This window comes from Oryzias latipes, chromosome 5 (genome assembly GCF_053564925.1).
Source record: "Oryzias latipes strain Hd-rR chromosome 5, Olatipes_Hd-rR_3.1".
Lineage (NCBI taxonomy): Eukaryota > Metazoa > Chordata > Actinopteri > Beloniformes > Adrianichthyidae > Oryzias > Oryzias latipes.
In genome coordinates, this window is record NC_136241.1 from 18,469,740 (window position 1) to 18,483,593 (window position 13,854).

Here is a 13,854-nt window from a genome sequence, read left to right on the forward strand (position 1 = left end):
AATATTATAAGTTACAGACTTATTACTTATGCCGGGCTCTAACTAGGCTCTCTGTTGAAATTCCCTCTCTTCTCCCTTACTACTAAAAAACTATGGTGCAGAACTATCCAGTGCCCTGGGTTTTAAAAGCAATTTGGACACCATGCTCACTGCTTTTTTTTCTAAATGGGAAATATGACGTCACCAAATATACGAAGTAAAAACCTAATAAATACGAACATTTTAAATTAAAAGACATTTTTCCTAGACAACTGCTCTGCTTTTTTATTTTATTGTCACTCGACACATTCTGGTAGATCTAGCACTTCAGCTTCTAAAGAAAGTGGAAAGAAAATTGCTAAAACATATGACCACTTTATTTTCAGCTATGGACAAACAAATGTGTCTTGCTGTCAGAACATATTTAAAGCATAGACTTTAGCCAAATGTCTCATCACTGCATTCCCTCCCATCTTATTCACACAGTCCCCACCGGAGTTTGTTTAAGCACTTCTACATTTCAAGCGCCTTTTAAGACCACTTTTATCTTTCTCTTTGAGAAAATGAGACAGGGTCTCTGGTGAGAAGTGCTGACTGTCACAGTTAGTGGTGAGTAGTTTTTGCTGAACTACAGCCTGTCTTTGTTGAAGCACAAACTCCATCATGTTTTAGAACTGTATGTTTGCGGATACACCCCATAGCTACTTCCCTACTTTTTGAATTACTGGACACCCACCATAGCTATATGTAAAGACAAATTGTCTTTAAGGAAAAAAAAAACTTAAAAAATGATGAATTTAAGTGTTTTTTAAGTGAATGCTGCCTTCTTTGCTCTCTTGATCTGCATCTTTCTATGTTAACATAAGAGCTGTGGCAAAAACATTATATTTATATTTTTTTTTGGATACATTTTTCTGTTTTGCATATTATTATAATGGCATCTTCAGATGTTCACATGGAAATGTAACTATAGGAACTTACCGATAAGAAAATGTATATTGAGTGTTTTGTTGATAATCAGGAGTAATATTCCCCTGCTCAGGGGTATAATATTCCCCTGCTCAGGGGTATAATATTCCCCTGCTCAGGGGTATAATATTCCCCTGCTCAGGGGTATAATATTCCCCTGCTCAGGGGTATATTACTAAACCCAGCTGAGTCATTAATGTACAACTGCATGAAAAAAAATCTGTGTGGAAGAACATTTCTAGACATTAACTTGATTACCTTCACAATCCTGCTTCTGTTTCACAACACTTAACCTCACTTACTGAGTGCCAAATCTCTGATTGGGTCCTGCTGCTTGATGAACCAGACTGTAGAGCAGTAAAAATCTTAGATAAAAATAAATTTAAAAAAAGAAAAGAAGCATAACTTTAGCTGTAGTGATGGGGTTTACTCAAACTCCTCTTTGTTTTTGGAATCTACTGGATTAATACGAATCTACACAGACACTTTCTGTTTTTTGGGCATTTTTGTTTCTTTTTCTATGACTACAACATTTTTACTTTGATCTTGCTCAGTGTGATTCGGTTGCAATACAACTTTCTTGTTGGGAAAAAAAAAAACATTACCGTAAATTCCGGACTATAGAGCGCACCTGATTATAAGCCGCACCCATTATATTTTTAAAGAATAAACCCTTTTGTACATACATAAGCTGCAACTGTCTATAAGCCGCATGTGCCCACATTGAAACATGTGTTGTAGAATGAGGATGTGTATGTCTTGAAACCGCAAGAGGGAGCGAGAGCGCACAGCAGAAGTGTGTTAGGGGTGTGTGTTTATGTTTGATATACAGAGTGAAGGAGAACTGTAATAAAAGAAGGTTTCCCCCACATGAGCTGTGAATGATTCTTTATTAACCCGCTCTGGAGGCTCTGAGGGTCCGAACGGGGAAGTGAACCCCAAAGGAAGATCCACCTTTGGCGGAGAGCATCTCCCCTGCATTTTCCGACCACCGTCACAAAGAAAAAAGTAATCGCAGGAAAGCACATGATATATTTACAAAGAAAGACGGTGCACGGAAAGAGTTTTCAAAGTTTTAAAAAATCTACTTGAGCTTTTCTTTCCAAACACTACCTGTGACGCGGCAGTAACACTGCAGTAAGATGGTAGTAACAGCACTAACAGTGCTGTTTAAAAAAACATACCGGTAAAAGTCACTGAGAGCAGCAGTAACTTATATGCGCAGAGGCACGTGCCGCGCAGCGCGTGCGCCAGACGTTTTCTTTCACAACAGTGACACACCGTAACACAGCACTAACGGGGCTGTTTTAAAAAACATAAACGTAAAGTCACTGAGAGCTTTCTTCATTTTCCTCCTGTGCACTGAAACCATGAAAGTCTTCCTTTTCAGTGTTGGATTGGAATAGCGTCAGATATTCTTCGCCACACTCTCTCAGTCTCTCCTTCGTTGTCGCTGTCAGTGTCACTCTCATCCTGAGGCAAATTCACTCCTGAGCTTGCGCTGTCCTCTCCGTCACGCAGCAGACCGGCTTTTCCAAACCCGTTGGTGATGGTGGATTTTTTCACACTGCTTTTAACGGTTACTTTTAACTTAAAAGCTGCGTCATTTGCATTTATTCTTGCATTTTCCATGATGAGAGTCTGTTCGTGCTATTCATTTTACAAAGCAGGAATTTACATTAAACTTGCGCCTTCCTCGACACATATACCGTATTCCCCCTGTCTCACTCTTACCATTTCTGCTCGAGCGCCCCTAGCGGCTGTTTAATTTTATAGAAAGGAATGAATGTATTTGGGCTGTTTGATCAGATTGGATTCACCCGTCTCCTCTGTCTTACCCTTTCACTGCCTGTTGACGGATGGAGAAGATTTCCTATTTATTCATAGACCTGGCCTATTATGTAGGAAGACAGACATTAACCTGTTAGCTTTGCTGCCTGGATTACCTACTATAATAGCTAGCATAGCTCACTCTGTGAAGAAAAGAAAATGAAAGAGGTTGGTGTAAAAATAAAAAGTTCTTAACATTGGCTTAGTGCCTCTCTGTTGTAGCACTGAAGCAGAAATAGCCTTCAGTGTTCATAGGTCCAAACACATGCAGACTTTTTTTAGAATCTGCAAATATAGCATTAAAGAATAAACACAGAAAAGCTTGCCTGAACACACGTACAATATTACACTGACCTCTCCATGGACCTATTGTTATCCCACACATTAGCAGGCTCTTAGGCCGTGCACTATTTAGACACAGGCAATGCATCTGAAAGTGTCTCAATAGCTGTTAACAGGCTTTTCAGGGTAAAGCAGGCTGTCTCTCAAAGAGCTGATTTCTGTAAGCAGCTTACTGTTTCCACCTCCTCATTACACACCCTAACCTATTCATGTTGAGGGTAAGATGTAGAATTATTCCTCACATGTTGTCTTTATCGTGTTAAGAGGAAACTCGTGCCAATGGAAGCGGAAATATTGGCTTTTTGTTCGTTGTAAGGGTCCACTCCTTCATTCATCCAAAATGCTCCCCAGTGCTTTTGTGTTGTTCCACTGAAGGACACTGAGGAATACGTTTAGGTTAGCAAAACTAGGAGGATCAAGTTAATTTACATTTTTTAAAGATGGAAATGATTTGTGAGCCATAGTTTTTTGTTTTGCTAGTAACATTTCATGGAATCCATTATCTGGTAGTGTTTTGGGATTCATAAAAATGACATTAAACAAAACCCAGTAGTCTGCAAGATGTGCAGTAAAATCATTGCCATAAAAAGGAACCAGCACCACAAATTTGTTCCATCGCCCGAAGTTTTATGCTCTGCAACGAGAGGAAAGGCACAAACTCGGTGGCAAAACATCCACTGACACAGAATACATTCGTAAACGACAGGCACAAAACAAGCAACTCAGTCCCCATGTCACCAACAAAGAAATGCAAATAAAAAATAAAAAATTAACTTGGTTTCAATTTTTAGCATTTTGCTTTAATTAAGTAATTAAGTTGCTTCTTTCTTCACCTATTTAAAGGTAATGAAGGACAGAGTACACATTGACTTACCTATTTCGGTAACATGTTATAATAGGGTACCCTTTATTGACATTAGTTAATGCAAAACTAAGCATTATTTAACTATTAAATAACCTTTTACGTAGACATTTGTATGCATTACTAAGTGTATTATTTAATGCATTAGTTAGGAGTTAACTAATGTTTAGTAATCTACCTTATTTAGTGCATAACAAATCATTGAAAAACGTTCCCTATGCAAATGCTTAGCATTTTGTATCCACAACATATTGGCTATATGTAAAGCCTTGATAATGTCTGAAGTAATCATTTACTATGGTTGTTCGGAGTTGGAAAGCAAAGGGTAAAGATGGTTATACTTAGTCATTTTAGCCTGAACTAACCCTTTATAAATGCTTCAAAACCTTGTAAGCATTACATAACCATTACTTAACCATGGTTAATACATATGAAATGTATATTGGAACCTTATTGTAAAGTGTGAACAATCGTCCCTTAGGGAATGACTTAACAAATGCTATAAAGTACAGACTTTTGGTTTGTAATGTGTATATATATATATATAAATATATTTTGTTCTGTGGTAAATATATATCCTACCGGTACTTATAGACGTCTATAAAAATTTCAAACATTTTATTCAACTAAACAAGTGTACGATTTACAGGTCAACCTTACAAATTATTACTAGTAGATATTTAAATACTCAACACCTTCAATAACTAAAAACAACGATTACAACTTTGGATATTACCATTTCATTGTCAGTCTTGTTACATCAAATGCCCAGTTTTTTTTTAAATACTTTTATTAATAATTTTGAGCTGATAAAAACCATTCTGTCAGTGAAGGCTCTGTCTCTGAATAGTAGATACTTTTTTTTCATTTTACTGCTTCATAATGTGGTACATCTTTAAACAAGCTTTGCTTTGACAGAAAACTATTGCTCCTACCGATATCCCTGTGGTCGTTAAGCACACAACACCATTATCGTTACTATCACCCCCGTGGTTGCATTGCAATGAAAAACTCCAAGTCATGGGTTTGAACCACAGCTCTGCCTGAGACCCTGGCTATCTAAGGTTGTCATTAAGAGTGCCTTGTCTGTCTGAAAGCCAGGTGGACTTCTCCTCTAATGAGGACTCAGCTGTCATCCAAGCAGTAAGTGGAGGAGGTGTCACATAGAGGTGCCAGTTTGGTCTGGGACAGGGATATTCTATTCCTTCAAGTTGTTCTAAGACAGCATCATTACTGTAGATACAGTGAAAGACACAGGGCAAAAGGTTTAACTAGAAACGGCAAAGTGAAAGTAACGATTTATTTAGCTGTGGCGAGAAAACATTCTTTGTATCCAAATCTCTTTTAGTCTTCAGTTATAGCCATGCACGGCCTGACAGCAATGTCACTAACAAGAACGCTTTACAGATGGTTTATCAGTTGGCTGACCTTTCAACCTCAGCTGAACAGACAACAACATTATTTTGGTTGAAGGATTCCAATGCTAGTATGTGTCAAAGATGAAAGAACAGTTTTGGTTTCCTTTCTTTTTGGTTCACTTCCGATCTTTGCATGGATAAAGAACCATTTTTTGTTTGACCTTTTCACAGTCTGGCAGAGTTAAACAGTAAAGGTTTATGGAAAACTCATCTTGAATAAATGTATCATTCCACTTTCAGGAAATGAAATCCTCATACAAGCAGCTGTATGAGCTATTGTGTGCTGACCTTAACTATACTCCTGAGTAATTAAAACACAATTTGTTGACACGGCTATTACAGTAGATATTATGCACAAAAGTAAAACTAATTTGTTCCTGTAATGCATATAAATTGGAAAGCTGCTGGTGAACTGGAAAGCTACTTGTAATCTGTGCCCACACAATGTTGGATATATTAAGCTTCTTAAAAGTGGTTTATATTGTAATGACATTTTACTGTATATTTAGATAAAATATTACAATATTTAGATACATTCAAATTCAAACTTTTAACTATTTTTCACTTTTTCGTACCATATGTATGTCAAGAGTTTTTTTTACCTGTTTTGTAGTGATTATATAATCAATGCTTCATTAAATTATCACTTTTGTTGATCTTTTATTAGTTGTCCCGTTGCTCCCACTCCCGTTTTTCCTAGCGTTTGATGTATTTCCTCAAAGCAGTTCTAAAATCTAAACCACTTTGAAGTTTATTTGGTTCACTAACTGAAAGGAACGCAAGTTTTGCCATTTTTGTCATGTTGCATTACGACAAAACTAAGATGAATAATCATGACCCCTTAATCCAGAAATGACTGGAGAAAACACAGTTATACCTACTCTATTTGTGTTAATCACGATGTACACTGGCTTTTCCAACCTTTTCAAAATGACTGATTTCCATTAGTGTGACAGCAATAAGCATAATCTTGATTTATGAGCAGGAAAGTTGCTCTCATCTTGAGCACAGATGCTCAGGGTTGAAGGTCTCAATCTTTCCATTGCTGAATTTGACATTTATCTGCAAGAAGACTCACATTCTGTTTGTTTTCCGCGTTTTTCCCAAGAGTTTGACTGTTCCCTCCCTGTTTATCCACAAATCGGTTTTGTTACGGCACACATGGATGCTGGGGGAGGTCCTCCCTGATCTTTTTCTTTCCCCTCGCAGATGGTAGCTTCATCGTCCCCTCTCTGGATTGGCGTGTAGCCTGCATTTGTCCCTTACCAGCAGGCATCCCCCTCATGGCACAGCCTCGAAGGCTCAATTAAATATCACACCAAAGCTAACTGTGTTGCTGGCCGCTCATGAGCTGCACAGAAAAGGGAGGAAAGGGCGGAGGGAGTGGAATAAGCCATTCCACAGAGCGCTGAATAAATGGAAGAAGGAGTTATTGTAGAAGTAACTTCCTCTCTCCAGCTGCTGTCACAGGCAAGCAGCCCGTGAGTTGATTTTCTCTCATCACTGGAAAATGAGTAAGGCCTGAGGATGATGACCGCATTACTCAGAATGCATGTGATGTGATTGGAAATGCTGCAATGTTTAATCTCCTCCCCTGTGTCCCCAAGACATAGAAAATAAATGGAAATGAAAATCTTGTTCTACATCTTCACTGTGTGCTGTGTATGACACAAATGGGAGTGGAGAACTGATTATGCAACACCCCCACCACCACCACCACCACCCTCTGCCCAAAGAAAAAGCTTCTCCTCCAACTAAAAACCAGAGCATTTTTAGTAGGAGGTATTTGTAATCATTGTATCAAGTTAAGAAATAATTCATTTGTCCATGACCTGTTCAGTTTGTGCTCTGAATGATGCAAACATGCAAACAAAAAGTAGCTGGGACAGAATGTACAATACAACGCTGTCTGATAGAACACACGTCTGTGTCACCCTTCATTAGCCTGACCTCTTAGTTCACAGATTTACCATTGCAGCCTTCCACTACATGAGCTCGAACTCTGCAGCAACACTTGCTGGTGTCTCCACCGATTAATTCCAGGCATGTGACCTTTTCTCCTCCTGTACTTTACAGTGTGTAAGTCAAACACAAAAGCAAGACTTGTTTCTGGTTTCTTTTTTACATCCTATGTTTCCTTTTCTAGCCTTGGCTCGCTCTGCTCCATGCTCATTACAGTCCAACCTTTGTCTGAGCGTTAGAGGCCATTTCACGTCTGTCACACTACCAGATAATGGTCGCCTTGCTCTTTACTATACACCATGTTCACTGTGATCTTGGAAGACATCATTATCCTCCATCCACGCATTTGAACTCAAAGTGGTATTTCTGTTTCAACCAGAGAATTTGTTCTTTCTATAGAAATGCCCAGGAGCGTTTAAGAATTTGTCGGCACACTTTGTCACTTGGTGTTTTGTCTTTTCACTTTGTTCCCGATATTGTCAGCACATTGCTTTTCCTGTACTCAGGTTTTTTGTGAGCTGTACCTTAAAGCAGGCTTGACATCAAACATAAGCAAAGCAGACGGAGCACTTAAAATGTTCTCAACCCATTCTGTGCTTTATCAAGTTACATAGCGTTTTAACATATTCTGTACATTTTCCCTTTACAGCCTTACCCTGTTTTAAGGTCTTTGTAAGATTGTCACATCTTTTACCTTTTCTCACATCTCAACAATGCAATTTCCCTGTAGGGTCTTGTTCTTCTTTTCCTGCCACTTGCTTCTTTCTTTTCCTATTGTGTTAAAGCAGGAGTCACTTCCTCTGCTGTGCCTCACTGCTGCACGTGCCCGCAGGACACTCCTTTTTCTTCGTGCTTTGAACTCTTTAATTTTGCACATACTAGCAGTTTTTTAGTGCTGTATTTATTCATTTATAACTCCTCTTAAAGCCTTCTTCATGTGGGAGCACCTTTATTTCCTCTTTCTTCCCCTCTCTTTTCCCTCAGTCCTTAACTCTCCACACAGACCGGACCTCCCTGATGTAGTTTTAGTTTAATCCCTGTCACCCTGTCAGAGGCTATTTTCTCTGGGTTCGTTTCATTCTACAACAGTACTGAGCCCAGACAGTTTTTCAACTCCAACTACTTTTCCTCTATTAGGCAATTTTTGAAGTCCCCCCACCCTCTCTCTCACTCTCTCTCTACCTCACAAAGTCAAATGAGGAGCCTGTGTCTATCAACAAGGTCAAGGTGATTTTTTTGGCCATCACAGATTATTCCTCTTCCCACTCAGGTCAGGTCTGTCAGTGGTTGAGGTGCTTCAGTAGGACAATGATTACCTAGGCAGAGACCATCTTTCACCAAGTGTCTTTTCTCTATTTGAATAGAGGTTGCAGAATGGACACATGAGGGGCCTCCTCCTAAAGATGTGAATAAGAAGCTGTGATGATATAAGTCTGGCTAGATTTTATTCTAGCGACGTGACATGCAATATTTCAATAGTTGCATAGTTTCAAGAGTAACCTCAGTAACTTACATGTATTTTAAATGAAAGCACGTCAGAGATATTCTTTTTAGTGAATGCAGCAAAAGGATCAGGGGTCATATAGATCACTTGTAGATTTATTGCTTTATCATTGTCCTGATCAAATTATTCGTTTGCTTTGGTCCCTCTGTCACTTCATGACAAATTAGAGAGTGATTTTACAATAATTAACCAAACTCAGCCAGTCTTGAACCAAACACCTTTGGTTTAAGACCCTTCTTGTGGCATTTTTCTGATGATTGAAGACATTTATGAAGAAATCTAAGCTTAAAATTGGATTTCTGAGTATTGATTATTTTTAAAATGTTTAAGAAGAGCAGATAAAAAAATGCAGTTGAAAAAGATTGCACTTGTTATATAAAAAACCAACAGGGCGGGCAAAAGATCCCTGCTCTGCGTACTAGCAGACAGATAGATCCATGTACATCTTTGTTTTCTTCGTTCTAAACTGGTATCTGGCTTAAAACTGTACTTCTGGAAAGCTCAATTATTGCTAGCCATTTTTGTTGTACCTGTAATGTTTGGTTGGGGTTGTGTGGAGCTGTAAACTAGCGGGAGAGCGTGTAAACACATAACTCAGTTTTAGGTGACAGGAAGGGGGGTGGGGGGTGCTCTACGCCAGTGGTACTGCCCACAACTCATGGGTGAATTTTGAATAAACTACTGCCGCTCTGCTGAAAACTATGTCCTAGGAAAATGAGACCGTTTTTTTTTTTTTATTTTAACAAAAAAACAGCACACTGGTAATTATAATTAGACCACTGAGAACATGTTTACTATAGATTAAAATATGATTTTTGTTAAGGGAGTAAGCCACCAGGAGAAACATGTAACAGTTTGTTTGTAAGTTTTTATCATCTGGCACAAGTTAAAAAAAAGGTTTTGAAAAAGTTACAAGAAAGATTTAGAGATGAAGTCGGGTTTTATTTGCATCCTGAAATTTTTTTTTATTTTCATCTGCTGATGTAGAAATCAATCTGGCTTGATATTAACAGAACCGCAAATTCTCCATGTCCCAGTCTAATGTTGAGCCCTATTGACCACAGTTATGCAGGTTTATGGATGGAACAAAACACAACCAGCATCTATCCATCCTTCTTCAGAATGCGCCTCATCCCTTTCTGGGTCACAGGACAGAAGCAGCCAAGCCAGCTAAACACACACACACACTAACACACACTCTCACAAATCAGAGATACCAATTAACCTATGAAGCAAGTTTTTTACAGTGGGAGGAAGCCGGAGAACCCAGAGAAAAGCAACACATGCACAGGAACAACATGCAAACCACACAAAAAGGTCCCACCCGGGATTCGAACCTTTTCCCTGTGCCACTGGACCTTCATCTAATAGAAAAAATATTATTTTTTAAATAGTCAAATGAAATCAATATGCATTTTTTCATTAGTCAGGCCAAGCATTTAAAGCTGTGTAAACCTTTGATCGGGGTCTCTTTTTTAACAGCCAGTTTGCCCTCAAGTCCATTAAATGGGTTTGCAGCATTACATGGTAACTCTTCAAAATAATAAGCCTCACCTCTGTGTTTTATATTTACCACTTTGCCAGTCAGCCTGTTTGTTTATTCTCACCCACTATCCTGCCCACTCCTTTATCTCATTTTCAGCTGCAAGCTAAGCTGTTCACAGCGTTTCCTCAATTACCAACTGTCTGTTTTCTCCCTTTTTCCACAGAAGCATCAAATTATATAACCTTAACTGTAGCAGTCTGTTAAACAAACAGCCGCTCATATGGAAATTGTCCTTGCCTCATCTGTATCTGTAGAGTAGATGGATGTGAGCAGCGCATGCAAATAACAGTTCCAAGTCATTTTAAATCCATGCAAAACCTGAGACGTAATGTCAAAGGTGAGCTTATCAGATAATGTTTAGGATTAAAGTCTGTTGGATGCTTTTACGCTCCATTTTGACTGATGTTTAAAAGCTAAGTAGAAAATGCGAAACAATCTTCTGTGTTGTACCATCAATATTTATAAGAACACCGTATTTTTTAAAGGTTGGTATTTGCAAACAGAAGCCTCTGTGACCAAAAATATGAGCATATTTTCTGACAATATGTCCCTTTATTTTGTCTTACTTGACTGTCCTGATGCAAGTTTAGTTATTTTAAAAATATTTCTTTTAAATTTCTGTTTTATATTGTTAGTTAAATGTGCATTGGTACAGCCTTGTTAAAGGTTTGCTAGTTCTCTTTTTATAGGTTGTTTTATGTAAATCAGTGCATTTCGTTACATGATTAAGTCAACATTTGTTAATCCATTTGAGCCTTCTACAGACTTTTTTTTGTTTAATCTCTAAAATGAGCAAATGCACTTTTGTTCTGTGTTCTCTGACCTTTAAACCAGACTCATTGTTCTACTGTTTTCCATATTAGTTTCCTTGATTTCATCACTGATGAACAAAAATACCTCAGGGAATTTGGGCTAATTGTTCAATTAATATTTCACTTTTGCTTAATGTGTTATTCTGAATGACTAAAACACTGTCGTCAAGAAAAGGTTTTTCTGTTTACATGTCATTAACAGTGTCAATCATTTGACCAATTCTATTCTTTGGTAAAAAAAAAAAAAGGAAAAAAATCTTCATGTTAAGTTCAAGTAGATCTTGAACATTTTGGTCCGAACTGTACTTGCTGATTGAATCTGAACAGAGTGTAAAGTTAGTCTGAGACTTCTTTGTATTCTTTTCACACATTACAGTCGGTCCTTTGTTTTGCTCCTCACGTCTGCTCTCCGTCATAAAGACAAATAAGTGGCAGGCTCAAGGGGGCATTTTGGATGCAGAAGCCGTCTTAAGTGGTCTAACTAAATTTCCCTGACTTTCTCTGCCTTCCATGTTTTGTCTCTTCTTTTCAGATGCCAAGGAAATCGTGCTGAAAGCTCAGATTCTGGCTGGGGGCAGAGGCAAGGGTGTGTTTGACAGTGGCCTTAAAGGTGGAGTGCACTTAACTAAGGAGTAAGTGTTCCCTTATGTGCATTTTAAACTGAGTTAGTGTAGGAGATAGATTCATGGCATTTCCCCGTGTGACAGTGGCTTTTCAGAGTGGAGGCTCACTCAGAGAGCTCTCTGAAGATAGTCCCAGAGCACAAAGACATTCAGGAGGCCTTGTGCTGCAAACGTGTATTTTTCCTTTAAATCCAGTCACTCAATTCTGAACAACTACTCCTAATTAATAGTTGAAAAAAAGGAGTTTAGTGTTAGCTGGAGCATCACATTTGTTTTCCTCTGTTTGAAGGTGTGCTACTGCTGTGTTAAAGTCCACTGCAGTGCTGCTTGTTTTATTCCAGTGAGGACTCATTTTTCAAAAGGCTAAACCACAACTGGAAGGAGGATTGTTTTAGAACCCCCTTTCCTTACGCTAAGCTTTCATGAACTGAAAAAAGTGGATTTCTTTTTCTTTTTTTTTTCGTAAAAATCTTCATGGAAAAATAGTAATTCATGACAACAACCTCAAAGGTAAATCAGCCGTACCCTACTTTGCGTTCTGAAATAGCCAAAAAGTTTTTTTAAAGTGAGTTACAGAAGAGTTCATCTTCCCCAGACAATGACAAAAGTCTGCAGTTCAGCCAACCTCTCATTTATCAAAGGATGAATGCAACCCTGGGCTTAATTTGTATCTTCTTAAGAAATCAGAACGAGTTACTGAAACTGCCGTGGCATACAGACATCCTTATAAAAGTCATTCAGAGGGATGAAAGTTTCCCCGTAAGAAAGAAAAAAAGCTGTGTTGTCAGAACATGTTACTGTCTTTTTTTTAAAGGTGATTCATAAGATCAAGGCTTTTAAGAAGTGAAGATCTCCATGCCTTTTGAGGGATCTAAGTTTTTTATAGGTCTAATTGAGATGTCCTTTATAAATGTATTGTTTGACATGAACCCTGTCCCCTTTAGCCCTGCAGTGGTTGGTGATCTGGCTAGTAAGATGCTTGGTTTTAATCTGATCACCAAGCAGACACCTAAAGATGGAGTCAAAGTGAAGACGGTAAGTCAGAGTAAAAGAATGTACAATTTTCTTCTTTTTGAAAGTGTCTTTATTTCAGGACAGTATTATTTTAGTCTAAAAATAATGTCTGTGAAAACAGTCTGGCTTTTGCTTTTTTTTTTTTTTCTTCCTGTTTGAATACTTGCTGTTTGCTGTTGTTTACTGTGAATTTGCGCAGACTGGTGTTATGGCTCATTGCATAAATTGAGCCTGTCCTTTGTGAATTTGCTGGTTTTCGTAAATAGCCTTTTCCATGTGCTTATAACGAGCAGGTATTTGTTTTTTCTTTGCTCTCATGCTGCATGCTGTACCTCCTGAAAACAGACGTTTCCAGGTGATGAAGCTCCCTTCAGTCTGTTGCTTGTGTGTATGCACCTCTGTTTCTGTGTTTTTTTTCTTTTTCTATTCAACTCCTTCTCCTGTTTTTACTGTACAGTTTTGCTATTAGTTTTTTTTTTGGGAAAAAGCTCAGAACAATAAATTTTTCTTTGTGTATATATATATATATATATGGTATTGCCCCATTCTACCTCTTCTCAAATTTACGACTTTAAAAAAACGTAAATCTACAAAAAAAGGAAATTAGCTTATGACTTTTGAAATCATAAATGTATGACTTTATTCTGGTAATTTAACAGTTATAACTTTTTATCATAAATTTAAGACCTTAAAGTCATAATTTAAAATAAAAAAATGTTTTTAAAGTGGCCTTTATACTCTGTCATAAAGGGTAAACCTGACAAGAGCAGATACTGACTGACTGCAGGATTGACAGTGTGTCCTGAACCGGTTGTTTCAGGTGACACTTAGACAGCCGAGATCATGTCCACTGCCGGCTGACACTGCAGCTCAGAGCAGGGAACAACACAGAAAGGGCCAGCACCTCCGTGTCCGCATGGATTTGCTGTCCTGGCACTGATAAAGGAATAGCAAGAGAAGACAAGGCAAGATGAGATACAGAACGAGCAGGAT

General features: G+C 38.2%; 1 protein-coding gene across 1 annotated transcript in view; it reads left to right on the top strand.

Moving 5' to 3' along the window:
• The window catches only part of suclg2 (succinate-CoA ligase GDP-forming subunit beta), a 136,113-nt gene that overhangs the window by 39,162 nt on the left and 83,097 nt on the right, over window positions 1–13,854 (top strand). Inside the window, exons 3-4 of the mRNA XM_078947330.1 lie at window positions 11,757–11,856; window positions 12,792–12,882. Coding sequence (XP_078803456.1) covers window positions 11,757–11,856; window positions 12,792–12,882 — 191 coding nt within the window. The remainder of the gene's footprint in view (window positions 1–11,756; window positions 11,857–12,791; window positions 12,883–13,854) is intronic.